The sequence below is a fragment of the Pleurodeles waltl genome, chromosome 3_1 (genome assembly GCF_031143425.1).
Source record: "Pleurodeles waltl isolate 20211129_DDA chromosome 3_1, aPleWal1.hap1.20221129, whole genome shotgun sequence".
NCBI classification, from domain to species: domain Eukaryota; kingdom Metazoa; phylum Chordata; class Amphibia; order Caudata; family Salamandridae; genus Pleurodeles; species Pleurodeles waltl.
Window position 1 is genome coordinate 1,466,459,708 of NC_090440.1, and position 23,401 is coordinate 1,466,483,108.

The 23,401-nt window shown below is 44.8% G+C and overlaps 1 protein-coding gene across 2 annotated transcripts in view; it reads left to right on the forward strand.

Annotated features, from left to right (window-relative positions):
- UBXN4 (UBX domain protein 4) overlaps positions 1 to 23,401 on the forward strand; it is a 252,926-nt gene that overhangs the window by 17,548 nt on the left and 211,977 nt on the right. For both annotated transcript variants that reach the window (XM_069225071.1, XM_069225072.1), the window contains exons 2-3: positions 1,303 to 1,405; positions 1,995 to 2,023. In XM_069225071.1, the coding sequence (XP_069081172.1) occupies positions 1,303 to 1,405; positions 1,995 to 2,023 (132 nt within the window). The remainder of the gene's footprint in view (positions 1 to 1,302; positions 1,406 to 1,994; positions 2,024 to 23,401) is intronic.

Sequence of the window (23,401 nt, forward strand, 5' to 3'; positions counted from 1 at the left end):
GTTTAGACAGAGAAGACGTGTTGCCTTATTTTCCTTTTTTGCACTTCTCTGCCTTCAGTCTGAGGTTGTTCTGAATTCATATGTGCCATACGCAACAGGAGGTGATTAAATTGTCAGCCAGATATACTAGGGTGCTGGTTGTGATGACTTTGTAAATGATGCAGCCGGCAAGGGAAACCACGGAGTTTTATCAGTATGGTTTCATGTGGTCATACTTCTTCAGTTCCTGGATGACATGCTTCAGTGTGGAGGATGCCATTAAGGGGCGGGGGGGGGGGGCCGAAATCGATTCTAGGATGCCATGGAGCAGGCCTTTGCCACTATCCAGTTGTGAGAGTATGAGGGCTTGAAAAGCAGCTCTGAAGTTTCTCTCTGAGACGAAATGTTACTCTTTTTTTTCAGTAGGGGCACCAGACCTCTTTGGTTTAGGTGAGGTTGGTTTACAGGATGAATGTAAGTGACCTGGCAGTTTAGGCGGGCCTGGGACATTCTGTGGGATCTGACTGGTGTGTAGTTTGCTCCCTTTGCAACATTGCTAGCATGCAGAGCATCACCCGTCACAAGCTGTATCCAGCAATGCCTACTTTTGTGATGTTCAGAACATTACTTACAAGCACAGTCCTTAAATGAAGTTTCCGGCTGATATGAAGTGTTTCATCCCTTGTATTTCTGAATGCTTCTTATCCTGCTCCAGTATAGCAAATCAATTATTCACATCGATCAGATCCATCCTTTTCCCTCACTCTGATCAGTGCTAACAGTTCTTTCAGGAAACTGAAGCACCACTTGGGCAAAGCTGTGTGAGACATTGAACTGATTAAACACCACTACAACAGCGTATATTGACGAAAACATACTCAAAAGTAAAACAAAGGTTATTTGTTTTTTTTCTTGATGTACCGTAAAGCGTCATAGTGGGAGATTCTTTCAAGTATACATACTATTGAAATTCCCTGCTTGCATCCAATGATACAGTGGTGCATTTTGTTTATAATAATTTCTTTTCGATGCATGTATGTTTTGCAGTCAAGTTTATCTTTTGATGTATAAGCAAGTGAACTGAACATTTTTTTCAACCAGTGCTCCAGTAGAACAGTTCTATGCCAATTAGTGTTTTTATCGTAATCTCTGTGTATGCTACACATTGATTCTTTATGGTTAACATGTATACACCTGTTTTTCCACTTTAAAAATAGCTTGTCTACCGAATCATAGGCAAATTAATTTTAATAAGCATGATCCTTTTTGGTAATTATAAGCTTCAGCCTCCTGAATGTGATAATAAGCTGAAACCTCTTGCAGGTGATGATGAGCAATCAACACAGATGACTGAAAGCTGGTCGAGTGAGAATGTTGCAAAAACAGCCGCTGAGGGATTTGTTGCAATTAAGATCGACTCCAAAAGGTTTGAATGCTTGTTAATACTTTGAACTATGTGGGCATTAGTAATATGTGATGTCTGCTGTAAGAAATTCAGCCCTTCTAATGTCAGGAGCCTGACACTAATGAAGAAAGTCAGCAGTTATCTCAAATGTAACCTTTATAAAGATGTTGAGTCTGCGTGAATATAAGTAGTAGTACTTTCTTTTTCTTATGCTATCTTGTGACCAAGTAAATTTAGGATGCTTCGCTTTACTTTGATGTCAAATTCATTTTACTTTGAAAATGTTAGTACAAAGGATGTGAGATTCTGTCATACTTGCATTTACTTGTTATGTATTTACAGCTAGTTTTTCAGGTTTATTGACCATCTATTTATTGTATGAGTTATCTGGATGTGGAATTTTACGTGCTGTAATAACTTGTATGGATTTGCTATGAAATGTTTTTAACCTAGATATAATTGACAGCTATTTGATTTTTGCATTCAAATGTCTACACACGTTTTATTTACTTTATGTTGGCTAAACCCAGATTTGTTTATCAACAAACTGATAAATTTAGAATTGTTGTTTTTTGACTAAATATTTGATTTACTTTCTTTTCTCATACAGTGAAACATGCTTGCAGTTTTCCCAAATATGTATCCTTTTTTGCAAACGTTACAATGTTGCTACGTGTCTGTGTCCCCTACAAAATCATCTATTGACACATAGTACCCATGACTGCATTATGTGCTTTCATTTGCTTTGTGTTTATTTACCTTCTTGTGCATTTGGTAGAAGTGGGCTTTACTAAGGAACGCCGTCGCGATTTACTGTAAGCTCTTCAGTTGCATTTAACTTTTATAGTAAACTAAACGTCATTGTTAGTAGAAGAAATCTGTAAAATATTTAACAAATGCAATTAGCATTGAGTTGTACAAGACGATGCCATCTGAAATGCAAACTGCAGAAATGCATCTCTGACAGACTTTTCATCCTGTTCAACCTTCTCCAGCTGCAACAGTGCTAGCAAAAATGGTACCCAGGAGGTACAGGGCCACAAAAACTAGGATGTCAGTTGAGAAGCCATTGGTCGGCTGGATCGCTGTGTTCTGCAGTTGCACTGAGGAAGGAGGAGAACACTGAAAAAGAGGAGAGATAAGGAATATGTGGGCAATATGGGAATAATACAGTCAGTGTAAAACAGGTAATAAATATTGTATTGTATTGCAATAGTATTTATATAGCGCTTACTACCCCTGATGAGGCGTCGAAACGCTTTTCGGCGAGTAGCACGCTACTCCTGAACCCAACAAGAATTAGTGATTAGTATAGGGAAATATGAGTACAGTTTTAGTATTATTATGAGTTAATTTGAGCCGCGGATATGAGAGTTTGTTAGTTAGATTGAGTGGAGTAATGGAGGGGTGGTGGAGGAGGAAAGAATCCAGTAGTGTTAATTGGGAGTATATGGTAATAGGATTTAGGCTTGGGATGAGTAAAGGAGGATGGATGAGGGAAGTCTGTGGAAGGGGTTAGGGAGATCATAGTAGCAGGGTGAGATAAAGGAGGTGCACTAGAGAAAGACAGGGCCACACAAAAGATGAAAGGGGGGAGCTGGATTAGGGCAAACAGTAACGTCACAATATAATAATGTTAAAATGTATACCTTATAGCTTTATTAATGTATATATTTAATATAAATAGACAATGAGCGAAAGTTAATCATTAATTGGAGTGGATAGGTGTCACTTGCAAGTAATAAGGTTACAATCCTGCTAGGTCTAGTTAAAGATTTCAATATTTAAATCTGAGCTCAACCTCTGATAGATGTGGCACAGAGGCTCAACTTATGTAGTTTACGTAAAGCATTTAGAAGCATCAAAACTGTTAAAAATGTGAAAACATCACACAATAAAAATCCCACTCCAACTTAATTTTAAATAATAGTAGCTTCGCAAAACATCCACAGTTGCACTAAACAGGAACAAGGCACGATTTCAAGCCGACCATGATGGAACTTTGGTCTGATGCATCAGATAGGTTCGACCCAGTTAAAGGTTTTACTTTGGGACTTTTGTCTTTTTTTCTCAAAGTCAAAATTCCTCTGTTCTGTAATTCAGTAGGCTGTATCCAAGGAGAGCTCCATAACGTCAGTTAAGCATTGGATAAGCTCTCGATTAATCAGTTGATGGTAAAAACTTGAATTTCACGCTCAAGGAAGTTCTCTCACTGGTTTGATACTTTTGGTATCTTTACCCAGTCAAGACTTTTACCTTTGGATGTGGTCTCTTTTTCAGAGCTCAGAATCTTCATGTGAGTCGGGGCTCTTGGGTGTATTAGAGGCGGGCTCTGCGAGGCTGGATACCTTCTCAGTGAAGTCCTGCTGAATCTAATTTGCTGCTGCAGAGAAACTTGGAGTGGGCCAACTGACCTATGTAGTCAACTTCTTTGTGTGGGGACAAGTGTGAGCACGTTCAGCCCTTCAGGTCTCCTCACAGATACAGTCCTTCTGCTGTTCTTCCACATGTCCAATAGTGTTCTAAAGCAGGTGTCTTGGGGTGCTGCATTTGTTCCTTGTAGCTTGTGAGTAGCTGTGGCTTCTGGCCCCTCCCTAATCAATAGGGTAAAAGTTCCCTGGGGTACCCTTACCTACTTTTGCGGCAGTCCATGTGTGCCATACTGCAGTCACACAGTACCCCCCATCTCTCTAAATTCAAGATGGAGACAACCTTCCCTCCTTGTGCAGACCCTCTGTGCTCACCCAGTGGTGTGGCCAGGGTAATGAGCACTCCAAGCCAGTTCTGGGGGCACCCTTCACCCCCACTAGGTGTGGTGCCTGCCTAACTGTTAAGATAAAAAGGGGCCTTGTGGGCTACAAAGCTTACATAATAGCAACCTATTAATATTTAAAACTGAGGCTTTCTCCTATAAAAATGGTTTATTTTGACAGGTTGGATTGCAGTTTTACTGCTCCTATTTCAACATGTTTTAGGGAACAGAGCACATAGATGTTCTCTGACCCCACAAAAAATGTTAAAATTGACTAAAACCCTAATTAACATACTCAGTATTCAGCTTTCCTATAGGACATAGTATATAGTGCCTAAACTATATCACATCCCATGGCATGGGAAATTAAAGCTCACCTAAGGACTAAAGCAAATCTGTTCCATTCACTAGTGTGATAACACAAACATAACACCAGGCCTACCACTGAAGCCTGGCAGCTGCAGTTTTAAAACTACATCCCGACCTGTCAAAATAAACCATTTGACAAGTGTAAACCTCCCTTTTAAATGTTAAAATTGGGCCTGGTCAGCAGTGTCACGGTGCACATTCCTAAAAACCGCAGCATCACTCCACACAAAATATGCCTAACCATGCACAGAAGGTAATTTCTCAGTCCCCTTTCAGTGGGTTCTGGGTTGGGCGATGTTTGCGTATTTTTTTCATATGGGGGAAGCTACTTGAATCGATTGAAACTGTGGTGATGTTTATAATTTGTATAATACAGTAGTGGGTGTATCTGGATCTGATGTTGACTTCAGATGCAGGCACTGATATTTTAGGAATTCAGAACGGAGTGGCACTAGGGCCTGATTACAACTTTGGCAGAGGGGGTTAATCCGTCCCAAATGTGACAGATATCAAGCCCACAGTATTACGAGTTCGAGTTCCATAGGATATAATGGACTTGTAATACAGCGGGCGGGATATCCATCACATTTGGGACGGATTAACCCCCTCCGCCAAAGTTGTAATCAGGCCCTTAGTTTTATGGGGGTTGGGAATGCTGTTTAAGTTCAGCTCCATCTTCTGCGTAAATGCAATCACAGATGATCCTTTGCAGGAAATTCTCTTCTTTGTTGTCTCACTGATGTGCCCAAGTTACAAGATGTTATAGGACTTCTACTCCCCATTCTTGACACGATGAGACCTCATTATGGCAACTCTGCACCAGCACTCGGGCACCTTCAGTTCAGAATTTATTTTTGATTGCTTCAAATCTTTACAAACAATTAAGCATAAAAAAAATTCTTCAGTGCACAGGCCATCAAATAAATAAAAACTAAAATCTTTTTTTTGTTTGTTTGTTTTTTAGGACTGATCCAGTTTCTAATAAATAGGAGCTGCAGGTAGACTATTATTCTTCACACAAATGTAATAGATTGTGGAGAGTATCTTCAAACATTTCTTTTAAAAGGATGTATGTGTCATTAAATGTTTTGTCCAGACTGAGGCTCTCATTATGAATTTGGCAGGCGGTGGAGGCCGCCCGCCAAACTCTTTGGGCTGGAAAACCACCACTTCGGTTTTCCGCCCACGGGCCCTATTACAGGTTTCCTGCTGGGCCAGGGGGTGGAAACAGTGTTTTTCGGCCGCTGGTCTAGCGGGAAACGGGCCACAATGTTGACGCCGGCTCATAATTGAGCTTTGCGCTTTTCACTTCCCATAATTCAGGCAGTAAAAAGTGCAACAGGGCTGTCCATGGGGACCCCCGCACTGCCCATGCCAAGACCCATGGGGCCCCTGGCACCCCGTCTCTGCCATCCTTTCCATGGCGGTGGAACCGCCATGCAAAAGCCAGCGAAAGGGGACTCGTACTGCCATACCGGATTAAGACTGCCAGCACCGCCTGCCTGTCAACCGGCGACAACCTGGTGGACCCATTACGAGACTACAGGAAATTCATCCGATCTCCAGTTAGCTCAAATCGGGGATCTAGCCACCAAATAGTGTTATATGTGCATCTGGGGAAAAGGAAAGTTGCAGTTTTAGATCCAGTTCTCGAAAAACCCCTTTCCAAAAGATTTTCAAATGTGGGCATGTGAATATTATATGAAGCCAATCCCCGTTGGCCTGATTGCATCTAAAGGAGCTTGGTAAAACCCCTGAATACTGGGTTATGATATAACATACGCTTAAAAAAAAAAAGCCATCCTCTGCAGATTGCCAGCTCTAACCGCCTTATGGCTATGGTCATAGAATTGCCACTGCTTTATGCCCAAGCTACACCCCTTGGCCTTAGCAATATACTGCAAATGTCCCTGAGTCAGTCTTGTTCTTCCCAGCGGTCAAAACCCTATATCGGTTCCCTATACCGTGTGCCAATTAGATAAAATAGGCCTGCCTCAATTTTGCAGCTATCGTTGTGTCTTCCCTCAATATATCCTGAGCAAAAATGTGTGCTCTGAACATAGCAGAAGAAGTGGGAAGCCTTCATATTGGGATTTAAACTCACAAGCCGCTGCCATTGAGAACATTACCCCATATAATAGAAATCTAGCAACCTATTGAATCCCAGGCCAGTCCAGCTGATGCATGCCTGCATGCTTAAGAAAAAACCCAACAGGATGCAGTCAAATAACTTCAGTTTAGGGTGAAAGCCCGGAACCTCATACCCTTCCCAAATTTTCTGGACTGGTGTATAGATTAATTATTATTAATTAGTATTTTGTACCTCAATGTTGTTTTTAAGTTAGCCTTCAAATTTTCTAAAGGTCAATCTCGGATTCTTCTGGCATAAGTTGAAGAATAAAATGCGAATCATGGGAGATCGAGGAAGACGATCTGACTAACCAATCAAGCATGACACCTGGTAGTCAATTTTCACATTGGGTAAAGCTAACCCTCCTTCTTCTGGGTGCAACTGTAGGGCTTGCATTCTGAGCCTGGGTTTTTTTTACCCACCAGAGAAAATGTCTGAATTCCCCATCGATTGTCTCAAAAAATAATGTGGAATCTATATCATAATGTTAGTGAATAGAAACAGGAATAAAGGAAGAATCAACATTTTATTTAATACCTCCCTTCCCATAATTGAGAGAGGCAGATCTTGCCATTGATTCAAAAGGTGACACATCTTTTGCAATTAAGGGCGTATAACTCTTCCAAATTTGACGAAACCTGAATCCCTAGATATGTTATAGGTTCTGTTGAAGAATAATTGGCCTGTAAGGATACATGGTAGAGACTCCTGAGAGCTATTGATCAGTATGGCCTCCTATTTCGGGAGCAGGCCCGCTGTATATTAGCCTTATTGGAAGCCAGATACAAGGCCATACCATCAGCAAATAGTTTTAACTTAGTAGACCCAACTATTGGAGCTAAAATTGTCTTATCCTGCTTGAGGGCAGGGGCCTGAGGTTCTAAAAACAAAGCAAATAAAATAGTGGAAATGGGTCCGCCTTGGCGTATTCCACGACTTATTACTGTCTGTCCTGCCAGGTTCCCATTATTAATGACTATGGATGCTTTAGCATCCGTGTAGAGATTTTTAATTACTTGAACCAATTGGGGCAGGAAGCTAAACGTTGTCAATATTGCAAAGAGAACATTCCATTGGACCCTATCGAACACTTTTTCTGTGTCCAACATTGTAATTGCAACTAGTTTTTCTTTTTTTTTTTTTACACCTCTACTCAATCGCTTGGATCAGGTATTGTGTATTGACTGCCATGCTTCTACCTTGGATAAACCCATTTTGGTCCTGATGAACGACCAAGGACTCCAATGGGGAAAGATGATTAGCCAGAATCTTATTAAAAATGTTATAGTCTACGTTTAATAAAGTAATAGGGCAGTAAGAGTTTGCATCCTGTGCTGGCTCGTCTTTCTTCAAAATAACTGACCACCACCACTTGAGTAAATCATTGTGGAATCTCAGTACCTCTCAATATACTATTAAATAAACCCACTGAAAATTGATTCAGCTGAGGTGCGAAAAGTTTATATATTTCCACAGGAATCTCATCTGCTCCACAAGCTTTGGCGGTAGGGATCATATCAACTGTCTGTTTTACTTCTGCTAGCGTAATAAGACTGATTGTTGCCGTGCCGTGCTCAGGCGGTATTGCTGTAATACTCGCTCCTGCCAACCATTCATCCATATCAGTCTTCTCCAATGAGTAGCTCGTGAGCTACTGGTAGACCCCTAGCTATCTAAAAGTAGCTCTCCTGTGTCCAGTCCAGCCTACTATATTAGAAGCTTTTGCTTGACTTGAATTATTATATGTACACCGAGATTGCAAAAAAAATGTGTGTTCAAAACTAAAATGTGTGTACTTTCAGAACTGATAACCTGAAGGTTGACTTTCCAAAATATATTTAAAACTGATATTTGAGAGAGAAATCATGTGGCATTGGGGATGTTTATCACTCATATATTATTACCTTGGTGCAAGCCGCATTTAAGCTATGGCTGTTATGTATTACCCACATAAAGGCATTCTAAATTGACAAAGCCTTTTTTACGTTAGAGCTGACAATTCTGCCTAATGCAAAGGTGATCACTGCGGTAAATATTACATAAGGTAGACACTAACATAATCTTGTCTGATGTGGTCACTATTACAAAACTAATTACTGTAGTAGCTAGGTATGATTTTTATTAATTAGAAGTAGCCCTCGTAAAAGAAAAGTTTGGAGACACCTGATCTATATCCTCGATGGCAGGATGTAATGTGTCTGAATATAAATTCATATAGAGAGAAAGAAAAACCTTCACTATCTCTTGAGGGTCCAGTGTAAGCGTTGCGAGTACTGGATAGAAAATGTGTTTAATACAGTTAGTTAGCTTTACGCCCAACAGACCACGCCACATATTTCCCTACATGCTCATATTCCTCATATATTTCTGTAAAATCGTATTGTGATGCACTATCTCTAGAGCTAAAAAAGTGGTCTCTAAGATTGTGCTGGGCCTGAGCCAACTTAGCCTTAGATTCTTGTGTGGAGGATGCTAGGTGGATAGAAGTGACTTGGTTAAGTGCTCTCTGTAGCTGCTGATAAGCTTCTTTCTCAGTTTGCCTCAGTTTTGCACAGAAAGCTATAACCTCTCCCCTAACAAAATCCTTCAATGCCCCCCACACCAAAAATTCAGAGGCCGAAACAACCTTGCGCTTCAAAAAGTCTTCCAGAGCCCAACGCATTTGTGAGACCCATGACTTATTGGCTAAAAGATATTTATCATAGATCCATCTAGGCGGCACATGATTTGGATATAGAAAGTCAAACTGGGTAGCGATCACAGCATGATCCGAAAAATGATTTGCTAGCATTTCTGACTTTGTCCTAGTGAGAGAATGTGAAACCAGAAAACAATCGATGCACGAGGATGAGTGAAATCGTTTAGAGTGACAGGTGTACCTTATATCCACAGGGTGATCACACCACAAGAGATCGTCAAAGCGAAATAGTGTATCATGGCCCGTAGGAGTTTACTGGATTTGGGTTTCTTCTGTGATTTATTCACTCGTGAGCAGTCTGCCGCTGGGTCATAAAGAATATTAAAATCCATCACCAGAGGGCCTGGCTCCTCCTTTCGCGAGGTTATAAAGAGCTTGCAGAGTCTGAGGCGAGTCTTCAATCTGGCCATATATGCTAACTAAATTAATCAATTATTTAAACCTTCTTTTGGACCCAGACCCATCTAGCCTTGGGATCTGTGGGTACTTTGATTACTTCGGCACTAATCTATTTAACAACTAAAATAGCAGTGGACCACAGCATTAGATGAAGTGAAAAAAGCATGCTGTATAAATCCAGGGAATTTCTTAGGGGAGCCTGCTGATTTAAAGTGTGTCTTGCAACACAATTATGCTAACTCTGATGGATTTAAATGCAGTTAGCATTGCTCTCCGTTCCAATCTATTATTGAAGCCATTCACATTGTCTGGTAAAACTGTTTAATATTCATGGGCCATCAAATAGGGACAAAATACCCAACAATCCTGTGCTTAAACTTGCACTAAGCCCTCTAGCTAAATAGATACATCTTTTTTTAATATTTGTCTAATCCCCCCCCCCCATCACCACCTTGCCCCCCACACTTCACCTGTTACCCCTCCTTTTCCATCCCTCCTTCCCCCATCATGGGTTCCCTCCCTGGGAGGGACACCCCTACCCCCTACTTTGTGCCCTCTACCTATCCCCCTACTAAACCTATGCTCAACTTTTAGAGTAGCACTTGACATGGCACTGTTAAACCACCTAGGGCACCTACTGATATCTTTTTAACACATATCCTTTAAGCTGGACATTAACACAGTTAAAACTTACGACTTCCCTTCTACCCGCCTTCTGATCTCTCCCCTGCCACTGGATTGAGCGCAGAAAGTCTCTTGCTTTACCCACAGCGTGCAAAATATGTTATTGACTCTTTAAAAGGACTTTTAGCCTTGACTGCTGCACAATACCTGCAAGGTTTCCAGCTTTCTGAAAGTTATTAATCAGGCCTTTAAAGTCCAGCTAGCGTTGAGCTGATAATGCAGACATATCTAAAAAGACTTTAAAGGAAAAATCCCCTGGAATCTGGTAAAGTTTCGCTTTAATGTGCTTAGAAAGGATGCACTCCTTAACCAGTCTCCAAAATTGACCAGATTCGTCTGCAGGTATTTGGCATTGGGGAACTGGACTGCCGGGACTCTATGGGCCTGCATGATAGTAAGATCCAGTTTTTGAGATGCTGCTTCCGGGTAAACATGCTCCAGTATCAAATATGTGATTAACTTAGCAGTAGTCTGCCCATTCCCCCCCGGAACCCCTTAAACCTCAAATTTAAGCGACACAATCTATTTTCAGCATCATCGACTCTAATCTGCAAGTCAGCAAGCTCAGCTTGGCGACTAAGGTATTCAGCAGGGTGCCACAGTCTTCCAGATTAGAGACTCAATGATACGTGTGTTAAGCTGCTGTAAATTGCGATTGAGGCCTAATTGTAATTCTTTCTTCGAATTCGGCTCAACCTGTGTGATTTTCATTATTTTGAGTATGCCCAGAATCTGACGAAAAAGACTTTCGGTTACGGAGGCATGCCTTTCATTTGTCACGTCTGCCCCAACCCCTCCCCCCGTGCAAAAGGTAAGGCCGGATGGAATCCGAGGATGACAGTTTCCCTACACTTTGAGTTAGCTGTTGCACCCCTGCCAAACTTAGAAACAATATAGTGGATGATGCATTAGGTGGGTCCAGGTTACTTGGTTCATGTTGTGCGACTATCCTAATATTTTGCGTGGTGGGCACAGTGTTGCGTCTAATTTGATTCTTCTTCCCCGAGACCTTCAATAGATTGGGTTACTTTCAGAAGTTCCTTGGAACCAGTGAGAACAGTGGGTATGTTTGCCGTCCCTTTGTTCCTACAGAAGTATAACTACATACTTTTCTCCCAATATCCTCTGTTATACAACTACCATTAGGCATGCAGTCGAAGTTGTCCTGCTGCGAACAAGCAGCGTAGCATGAGTTTGTCTGCTTCCACAGAGCTTGCCATTGCTTCACTGGTATACATCAAACTTTCCGCCATTAGCAATTGCTGCAAGCGCTCTGACTCACCTGATGTCCTGGTCCTGCCTGCTGTCCTGCCCAGCAATCTGTTTTTTAGGGTGGCTGAATAGCTGCCAGCTGAGATGTCCGCCCCAAATCACCGAAACTGTCCTGCCGATGTGACGAGACACGAGAGGGAGGGAGGTGGGGAGATCGCGCTGTGGGAGCTGCGATTAATTGGAATCCACTTGCAGTCGGCAAATATCGTCTTCTTATCTTCTCTTTTTTGTGCTTATATTGATGCTCTGAACTGCTCTCTGTGTCATTATCAGTGCGTCAGAAAAGGCAGGAGGGAAGCAGAGCTCCATATCCGCAGCTGTGTGCCATCACCCTAGAATGCCGTCAGCGGTTTCAGCCGTGAAGCATGACGGGAACTCCCAACGTGGTTCACTTATTGGGCCTCCACATTATGATGATGAGAGTTGCATCATTGCTGATGAAGGCTGCTGTAGATTATAGTTCCTTTTCAGTGGACAAAGATGGCATTGCCTCATTCCAAAGAAGCAGGAAGGTTTCTCTACTATCGTAGGACGTTGGTTCATAAACAATTGCTTGCTGAAAACAAACTTCAGAATACTGGTCCTGTATCGAGAGTCAGGAGCACTACAGTAGCAGAATTGCATATGGTCTGTAGACTTTCAAGAAACCTATTGTTGCAGTACCAATTATTCACTCCCCCTGGCTGTATCTTAGATTCACAGTGGGCAAACAACATTTTTAATTCTAAGTTCTGCTATTTGTTATTTTGTCTGCATTATGAGTTTTCACCAAAGTGAAGACCATGGCAGCTGTCTTTGTAGCATTGCATCCTTATGTAGGTTATTGGCTAAAAAGAAGTACTGCAGCTCCTGGAACCAAGAGGCGTCCATGCTTCTGTACAAGGTGAACTTATTGATTAACTGGAAAACAATTAATTCTGTCCCCGACCTAGTACTTCCATTTCACTAGAACTGTTTAGAATAATCTGATAGAGACTTCTAGCTGCCGCTTCCTTACCTTAGAATTCCCTGGCGTCCGCTTCGAATACGGAGTTTTTTCTGAGCAGTACCCTGCGCGCGCGCTGTCGGGCGGCGTCTTTTGGATCTGCGTGCGTCGATCAGCTCCGCGTGTGTCGGCAGCGTCGTTGGAGCCGTCTATGACGTCACGGTTGTCTATATAGAAGCCGTCTCGGCGCGCGTACGTCAGTTCTTTTCCTTCCGCGCCATTTAAGCGCAGTTTTGGAAAGAGCTACCCTGCTTCGCCTGTTTGTCTACGCTTTTTTGACTGTTTGGAGTCATGTCTTCGAGAAAGACAGGATTCAAGCCGTGTGGTGTGTGTCATCGCACCATGTCGGTGACGGATCCGCACCGAGTTTGTCTTTGGTGCCTGGAGAAGGACCACCATTCCACCTCGTGCTCAGACTGTCGGGCCATGGCGCTGAAGGCCTTGAGGGAGAGATCCCTTAAGCTTCTTGCGGCCCGACATTCGTCGTCTGTCGGCGCTCCTCCGCGGAGGTCACGGTCCCGCAGTAGGAGGAGGTCGCGGCACCGCAGTAGGAGGAGGTCGCGGCACCGCTCCCGGAGCCCCAAGTCGTCCTCTTCCTCGCATTCAAGGTCTTCCGAAGGTAAGAGGCACAAGAAGAAGAAGTCCAAGTGGACTTCGTCTTCGCCACGCCCGTCGGCCGACGAGGCATCTAGGGAACGTCGACGTTCCGAGCGCAGTTCTGCGGAGCCGTCGCCAGGGTCGACTCCGCGTCTTCCCCCCTTTCCGGGGACGGGATCGATTCCCCGCTCAGATGAAAGAATTCTACGAGGCCATGCGTCTCGTTTTTGAGCGGGCTGCACCCTCGGGTGGGTCTTTGGGCCCCGCGGGGTCAGCAGAGGGCCCCTTCGGATTAAACGCCGGCGGCTTCGGCCTCGGCGCCGTTGGGGACCCCAGGATCCGATACCGGATCCGGACCGGCGCCGGTCTCTCACAGTCGACCTCCTTCGCCACCGGGTCAGACGTCGACGATTCCACCACCGGTGGCAGCCCCATCCTTATTCCAGATGATCCAGAGCGACATCGTACGACGTTGACTCCGACTCCGACTTCGACTGAGCCAATTCAGCCCAGATCATTGTCTGAGCATTATTTAGAACAGCCAGGTGCAAGAGAGGAATGGGAGGGGTCTGAGGACCCTTTGGAATCTGGATTGCAACAGGACTGGTATGAGGATCTAGGGGAAGCCAGTGGACTGGACACGTCTCCAGATACTGGGATGCTCTCTCCTCCTAATGTGGCTACGGTGGAGGGGGCTTCTTTTGCTATGGTGGTGCGTAGGGCAGCTGAGGTCTTGGACCTAGATTTGCCTACGGTGCCAGTCAGGACGAATATCCTGACAGAAGTGCTTCAGCCGGTGTCAACATCGGAGCCGTTGTTGCCCTTCAATGAGGCTCTTACAGACGTCCTTCTGGGTACGTGGTCCAAACCCAGCACAGGGGCTCCTGTGAATAGGACGGTCGGCCGCCGCCATAGACCCGCTCCCACCGACCCTAGTTTCCTGACACAACACCCTACTCCTGAGAACTTGGTTGTCCAAGCCTCTACTTCCCGTGGTGCCTTCCCTTCCGCTCCCCCAGATAGGGAATCCAAGAGGCTTGATCAGCTTGGGAAGAAGATGTTTTCTTCCACCAGCCTGGCATTGAGGTCCGTAAACACCTCTAGCTATTCGGGCGTTATTCCCATACTTTATGGGATACGGTGGCGCAAGTGCTGCCCCAGGTCCCAGAGGGCGTACTGGACACTCTCACCCAGGCTGTTAAGGATGTCCCATTAAGGATGGGAGAGATGCAGCCAAGTTTACGATCCGGTGTGGCTTAGACACGACTGACTCGCTGGGCAGAGCGATTTCATCGTCGGTGGCCCTACGTCGCCACGCCTGGCTACGTTCTACTGGTTTTTCAGGGGATGTCCAGTCCAGCTTGATGGACATGCCCTTTGATGGCTCTTGCCTTTTTGGCGAAAAGGCAGACTCCGCACTTGAGAGGTTCAAGGATTCTCGAGCCACGGCCAGATCCTTGGGCCTTTCAGCGCCGGCACGACAGCAGTCTGTCTCTTGCCCCTTTCTAGGCTTCGGAAGGGGCGTGGTACCACGCCAGCCACAGTTTAGCCACTGTCCTCAGGCTTCACAGCATCCCGGAAGAGGACCTGGTCGTGGTACCATCAGACCCAGAGGGTCTGGCCAGAGGTCGGCCGCCACACAGCCCCCCTCCACTGCGCCCAAGCCCTCCTAGTGTGGTTCTGTGGGATCATGTCCGTCCAGTTGGAGGGAGGATTTGTTTTCATCTCCCTCACTGGCTTTCCATCACCACGGACAAGTGGGTCCTGCAGATCATACGGAAGGGCTACTCCCTTCCCTTCCAGTCTTTCCCTCCGACAAAGGAATGGCTGATGGAGGACCATCTAGCTTTGTTCCGCGGGGAAGTTACAGCTCTCTTGGCCAAGGGAGGCATAGAAAGAGTCCTGAGAAGTAGGCATTGCTTGTTATTCACGCTACTTTCTGATTCCCAAAAACAACAAAGGCCTTCGCCCTATCTTGGATTTAAGGGATGTCAATCTCTTCCTCAAGAAGGAGAAATTCAAGATGCTCACTCTTGCTCAGGTTTTGTCTGCCCTAGACCAAGGAGACTGGATGGTAGCGTTGGATTTGCAGGATGCATATTTCCATATTCCTATCCTGCCAAGCCACAGGCGTTACCTGCGGTTCAAGGTGGGCCACGAGCACTTTCAGTTTACAGTGCTTCCTTTCGGTCTCACCAGTGCCCCTCGGGTGTTCACAACGGTGATGGCGATGGTGGTAGCTCACTTGCGCAGGTCAGGGATTTCAGTCTTCTCCTACCTAGACGATTGGCTGTTGAAGGCTCCTACGCCCCAGGCTCTCATCACTCACCTCCAGACGACAGCGGACCTCTTGCATTCGCTGGGGTTCACTATAAATGTGCAGAAGTCACACCTGACTCCCTCTCAGAAGCTCTCTTTCATCGGAGCTGTTCTGGACACAGTGCAGTATCGAGCTTATCCTCCCGATCAGCGGGTTCAGGATACTCAGGTTATGATTCCGATGTTTCGGCCTCTATCCTGGATCTCGGTGAGACAGACTCATGGCTTCCTGCATCCTGTTGCTCAAGCATGCCAGATGGTGAATGAGGGCTCTACAGTGGGACCTGAAGTTCCAATGGGCACAGCATCAGGGAAATCTTACCGACGTGATTCAGATCTCTGAGAGGGCTGCGAAAGATCTGCAGTGGTGGTTAGTGAACTGCGAGTGGGTCAAGGGCAGACCCCTCTCCCTTCCCAAACCAGATCTAACGGTAGTGACAGATGCGCCACTTCTGGGATGGGGCGACCATCTGGGGGAGGTGGAGGTCAGAGGTCACTGGTCTCCGGCGGAATCCGGGCTCCACATCAGTTTGTTGGAGCTTCGGGCGATCCGGCTAGCATTAAAAGCATTTCTTCCTGTTGTGAAAGGGAAGGTGGTGCAGGTGTTCACGGACAACACTACCGCAATGTGGTACTGCAACAAGCAGGGCGGTGTGGGGTCGTGGACCCCTTGTCAAGAGGCTTTACGTCTCTGGACATGGCTGGAACATCAGGGCATGACCCTGGTGGTTCAACACATGGCAGGTTCTCTGAACGCCAGAGCAGACTAACTCAGCCGAAAATGCTTAGAGGATCACGAATGGTGTCTCCATCCGGAGGTGGCGCAAGGACTCCTTCAGCAGTGGGGAGAGCCTAGGTTAGATCTGTTCTCCTCCGCAGAGAACGCGCAATGTCAGCAGTTTTGCGCGTTGGAGTTTCCAAAGGGGCTATCGCTAGGCGGCGCTTTTTGTCGCGAGTGGAGTTCGGGCCTCCTGTACGCCTTTCCACCTATACCACTTCTGCCCAGAGTTCTCAAGAAAATCAATAACGACCGGGCCCAAGTAATCCTAGTGGCTCCGGATTGGGCATGGAGAGTTTGGTATCCAGAGCTTCTCACAATGAGCATCGGTCCTCCAAACAGGCTGCCTCTTCAGGAGGATCTTCTGTCGCAGCAGCAGGGGAAGGTTCTCCACCCGAACCTGTCAACTCTGCGCCTTCATGCGTGGAGATTGAGCGGCGACAGTTGATGGTTTATGACCTCCCTCCCGAGGTCTGTGATGTCATTCTGGCAGCCAGACGTCCCTCTACTAAGTCGATCTACGCCTGCCGTTGGAAACGTTTTGTTTCATATTGTTCAGAGAGGTCTATTGATCCTCTTTCTTCTTCTCTGTCTAACATCCTTTTTGTTTATTTTGTCTCTCGCCCAGCAGGGTTCCTCCTTGGGGACTCTCAAGGGCTATCTTGCAGCCTTATCGGCTTTTCTTCAGTTGCCCAATCAACCATCTCTGTTTAAATCACCTATAGTACAGAGGTTTTTGAAAGGGCTTGTACATCTATTCTCGCCTGTGCCTTTTGTTACACCCCAGTGGGATCTTAATTTGGTCCTTACCTTCCTTATGTGTGCTCCCTTCGAGCCCTTGCATAATTGTCCTCTTCGGCTGCTCACTATTAAGACAGCCTTTTTGGTGGCAATTACATCTGCCAGAAGAGTTAGTGAGTTACAGGCTTTGTCATCAAAACCGCCGTATCTCAGGATTTTTCCTGAAAAAGTAGTTCTCAGAACTCGTGCCTCTTTCCTCCCCAAGGTGGTGACCCCTTTCCATCTGGGTCAAAATATCACCCTGCCCACCTTCTTTGCACCACCGCATCCCTCTAAGGAAGAGGAGCGTCTCCATCGACTGGACCCAAAAAGAGTGTTATCGTTCTACCTTGACCGCACTAAAGAGTTCCGGGTGGACGACCAACTCTTTGTGGGGTACGTTGGTGCGAAGAAGGGTCGGGCAGTGCAGAAACGATTCCTTTTGCTCTGGGTCGTTCTCTGTATAAAAATATGCTACGCTTTGGCGAAGAAGCAGCCTCCCGAGGGCTTGAGAGCTCATTCTACTAGGGGGAAAGCTGCTACCACTAAGTTAGCACGTGGCGTACCGGTGGTGGATATATGTCAGGCTGCAACGTGGGCTTCTTTGCACACGTTTGAGAAACACTACTGCCTGGATAGCTAGGTGAGAAGAGAGGGGCATTTTGCCCGTTCTGTCTTGCAGGACTTCCTAGTATAAACAACAACAAAACAATCTCCTTCAGACCCACCGCCATGGGTTATAGTTTGGGTATCTATTCTAAGGTAAGGAAGCTGCAGCTATAAGTCTCTATCAGATGAACAAGTTACTTATCTTCGGTAACAAGGTATCTGGTAGAGATTCTATCTAGCTGCAGATTCCTTACACCCGCCCAAGCCTCCCCGCTCTGGGGAAATTTTTCTCATGTGTATATATATGTATTTATGTGTACATATGTATATTTTGGATCTTGGCAAATTTTGCTTTTCTTATAGGCATGAAAGTATTTTTACTCCAAACAGTCAAAAAGGTAAAATGCAAAATGGTTGGTTCTTCCATGACTCTGCGCTTCTGGCGTGGGAAGTTGTGGAAAAGAACTGACGTACGCGCGCCGATACGGCATCTATATAGACAACCGTGACGTCATAGACGGCTCCAACGACGCTGACGCACGCGGAGCTGGTCGACGCACGCGGATCCGAATGACGCCACCCGACAGCGCGCAGTGTACTGCTCAGAAAAAACTCCGAATTCGAAGCTGACGCCAGGGAATTCTAAGGTAAGGAATCTGCAGCTAGATAGTCTCTACCAGATACCTCGTTACCGAAGGTAAGTAACTTCAGCACTAATGATCTCTTCCCTCAAAGTGGGTGACTAGTATTCCAGAGTTAAATTTCTTTTTATTTAAGAAGAATCTGGTTCAACAGTAAAAGTCAAGACAAGACTCTTGCATCTTGTATTTTTTGTGTTCCTCATGCACTATTGCCTTTGATGGACTCTTTTAGTGGTACTAGTTTTGGAAGGTGATGGGGGCACTAAAGGATAACAGTCCTTCTGTGAACAGCAACTTCAGTGTTTAAAACATTTGAAGCATTTGTAAAGGGGGCCCCTTCTACCAATTCTGTGGCTGGAGTTGTGTTTATTAAAATATTCCTCACTGTAGCCTTGCAGGCTCACCTGCAGCCTCAAAGCTCTGCACTGTGGTTGAGTCAAAAAGGGCAACTGGGTATCAGTATTGTGGAAATACGAGCCATCAAAGTGGTTCTTAAGTGGCTTTCTTTCACAGCTATGTGATAAGCACATCCAGGTTCTGATATCCCCACTGTGACGGTTTCTTTAATCAAACGAGCAAGAGTACAGTCTGCTAACCTCTAAAGTTTCTGCTCTAGAAATGTGCTGGTAGACTACAGCCAGAGAAATTGGTCTGTCGGTAGTTTATCTAGTGGAGGAAAGACCATGCTACAGCGTGCTCTTTGAACATCCACAAGTGACATCCTAATCCAGTTCAGTTTTAGTATTTTATAAATTTTTTAGCCGTTGCTTTGCACTTTTCCACACAATACTAAATCTTTATCTTTTCATATTTTCAACAAAGACAAATATGGGCTAGACATGCCTGTCGACATAGCGAACGTCAGCAACAGGATCTGTGCAAAATAGTTTACGATACTGCAGTCAGTCACTGTACACATTTAAAATTACATTAACTGGAAGGCATTCATCATTAATCAGTGTGACAATCCATTTCTCCCAGTTTTACAGTTGAAAAAGTGTCTACTCTTTGTGCACATTACAGCACGCCCACCCTTTTAGAAAAAAGAAAAATACGAATGAAATGCAACCTCCACGTCCCATTCCAAACATGATTATCTTTATAATGTGTACGACCATCTCTAAATGTCACAAGCCTAGATTTACATACTTGGGTGCCCTGTGGAGGACTCTATTCTCATGGGGGTTGCCAGTTCCTGTAACATTTCGGACCATATCATGCAGTGTACCTGGTCCATAAGTAGGTCCGCTACTGGACAGACATCAGATGGTGTGCCTTCTTTTTACTAATAATCCTAGCAGCACAAATCTGTAGTGCAATCTTTTGGCCATATGGTCTGGGATAACTTCTAGACGACAGTGCTTTGTGGAGACCTCCAGTCTCATACACATTGGAATATTTCTCCCAAACATTGCTTCACCTTGATACAACTCCAGATCAAGTGTAAACGATCAGCACATTTTGTACTGCACCTTGAACACCTGTTTGACATGGTCAGATAAATTTTGTATAGCCTTGTAGGAGGCAGGTAAGTAAGATGTGCCACATAACAAAGAGCTCGCTTAAATCGAAAATTTCCGTACACCTCCTGGATTAATGCTCATGCTCTTTTCAATTTTGCTCTGTCTGTGTCTGTGGAAGATCTTTTTCCCATTTAGATTTTGTTGATAGTTATTTTAACTCTGTCTTTCTTTAGGGCCTTGGGAGACAAGTCGTCAAGAGCATCTCATGTCTAAAAGGATCTCTAGTGTTTGCGTACCGTACGGTGTGTTTGGAAATCATGTCTGTCTGTTGCAGTCTTGGTCAGTTTAGCAGTCTGCAAAGATTTCCAGTTTAGATCGCAAACCTTTCCTGTACTTCTCTAATATGATGCAGCTATCTCTTGGTTATAAGTCTCCCAGTGTCTCACATCCTCCCTCCCTCTGCTCGGTTATGGGTATGCAGTTGCGAATTTTTTAGAAACTAATTCGGTATTAGAGAGGCGGGGCTTGTGCATTAAAGACTTGACCATAGTCTCTCACACCCGGCCACCTTCTGTATGATGTATGGGCATCGTTAACCTTGATTGAACCCCCTCAACCAGGCACATTGCTAAGTTTGGCACCTCCTAGGTCCGCCACCAGCAATAGTTTTCCCCCAGTTTTTCTCTTTAGCACATCATTCGGCTGTACAGTGGAGGTGTGCCCCTTGGTAATACAACCCAAAGTCTGGAAGTTCCCGGCTACGTTTCGCTGTGTCCAGCTTTAGCATCCCCCAGCCCACTTTACTCCTTTTAGTTGTCCATGTCAAAGACATCTGTAGAGTATTAATTTCTCTAAACGTGCTGCCAATTCTGTAAGACATGTTAGCATTGAGTTTTAAATGCCATTTTTTACTATTGCAATCCTAAGTGTAACTGTCAGTAGTTTATTCCAAAAATCTAATAGGGGCTATCAGGCCAAACAATACTTGCCCACATTGTAATCCTATTATTTCTCGGTTGTCTGTGATGCTTGTATTTCCATATAGCATAACTTCTCGAGCTACCTTCTTAATCCCTGGTTTAGCAGCATCTCCAATGGTCCAATGGTCATCCCTCCAGACCTGCCAAAGGAACCACCAACAACTTTGCTTTATTGATAAGTAGGCCAGAGACACTTCCAAACCTCTGCAACCCAGCCAACATTTGTGGTACAGATGTCAGTGGCTGCTGCAAATATGAGTGTCATCCACATCCAGTAATATGACGTGTTCTGTAACTCCCACCCGAACGCTCCATTGCCACATTGTAGTTGGCAGATGAGCTTCATTAGTATAGCGAATAAGAGAGGGGAAAAGGGGCAACCTTATCTGTCTATGATGTATCCTTCAGATCTGACCCTGATCCCCAGACTAGAGTGTCAAAAGATTTTTCAATATTCAAGGCAATCTCCTTTCATGTGTGAGCCCTGTACAGTATGTCTGATGTGTGTAAGCCTAGGTATTCACGAGGGTGCTTCTGTTAGTATGAAACTGCTTTGATTTTTGTGAACTGAAGAGCCAGTCACTTTTTGTAATCTATTAGTCATTGTTTTTGATAATACCTTGACATTTATGTTGATCTTAGATAGCTCTCAATAGGAGCTAATCTGTGTATGGTCCCTGTCAGGGTTTGGCAGCATCACTATGAATGCTTCTTATATAGTTTGTTATAATTTACCCAGGTTATTAGTTTCCTGAAATACCTCCAGCAGCCAATCAAATAATAATTTAATATATAACTGATAAAATTACGATAGGAGCTAATAGGTTCATGGTGTCCTCTAGAACCCTCTTCCGTGTTAAGCCTCAAAGGTTCTATTCCCCCTAAGGAATTCTATGAATTCCGTTACTCATTGCTGTGCTGGCTGCTTGTGCAGTTCAGCTAAATAAAGCTACAAAGCATTGTTAATTGTGGGTGGAGTTACCACCATCACGCCTTCTCTTCCTCCCAGACCATGATTGTTGCTGTGGGTGTTTTGCATTACAGGAGCCAAGCTAGTAGCCGCCCTGACCTGTCCCCTTCCCATGGCAATTCTTCCTATACTCCCTTAGGGTTAACTTATTTACCATGCCCATAGGTCAGGTGTTTCCTGTTTTACCTCAAGTATTTCTCTGTCTGTATATAGGTCTCCTAGGTCTGTCCTCTGCATATGTGCTGCCGCTCTTCTCGGCATTGTAAGTACCTTTGTAAGTGACGTGTTTTATACCATATATTTTTTAAGGCATTGCCCATGCAGAGCGACCTTCAGCGCGTCAAATTCTTTTGCCCTGGCCGTGGTTGTTCTCCAGTCCTCCTCAAAATATTTCTCTGTTACTGCTTCAATGCCTGAGAAACAGGATCCTTGACGACTTCAGGACTAAGTTGCTAAGTGGGGATAGCCAAGTTAAATCGGCCCTGATGTAAATGAGTAATTATGGTGCACGTTCCAAGAGAAACCAGCCCAGATGTTTTGCTGATTGTATGTTTATTCCCAGTTAACATATCCGAATCCTAACTACCCAGCAGTACATGTTGTGTATGGACGTGAAGAATGCAAATGCTATTTCTGTATGTTAGAACGACTTACAGGTGTCTACGTCATCCACCCAGGGCCATCACTTCAGCCATTGCCAAATTCCTACTTTTGTGCGGTGTTACCGAGGACACCTGCTCAGGTCCTAGTCAAGCATATCACCGTCCCCTATAGTAGGCCATATATCAAGATGAATTTTCCTCCACACCTGCATGTGCCCCTCAAAATTGGAACGGTATCCCGGGAGCCATATAAAGGCACATCCCCTGCTAATACATTCAGTAAGTTGTTGAGTACAACTGCTCTATCCGTTTGTCTTTAGTTTGACAACTTCTGCATCCACTAAATTAGTTTCTTTTAGAAACACTATTCCCACTTTGTATCATTTCAGGTAGGAACGTGCTCTGTAATGCTTGGTGAAATCATGTACCCCTCTGATGTTCCAGGTTATTACCCTTCTATCTCCATAGTACCCGACACTTCCTACTTGCTACAATCTGTTTAGTGTGGGAGATGCAGTGTTCACCCCCCACATAAATTCTTCCTATTGCACCAAGTTGTTTGTGTTCGTCCCACAATCAGTATCATAGGGTGATAATAGTTGCACCTGTACTTATGTCCTGCCATCACCTCTTGAAAAATTTAAAGAATTGACACCAAATTCCAAAAGCTTCTCCCTCCTTTCCTCAGGGAAACACCCTAAACTATGTGATCTTGATGTTTCCTCATATAAACGAGAGCGGAGAATTTTACCTCCCACCCATTCATTGTATTGTATCTCCAATGTTATATAACTGTGTTTCTTCCAGATTTTAACCTGCAATTGCAGGGGGTCTTGCAAACCTACTTTTTCCTTGTGCCCTCTAGGTCTCTACTCTGGCTGTGGAGAGCTAGCCTTCCCAGTCTCCCTGACCAAAGGACAGCTTCCTATCTAATCAGAATTCAGGGTAGTGGTGCCCCAGTGTCTCACTAATGAACAGAATCTCTAAC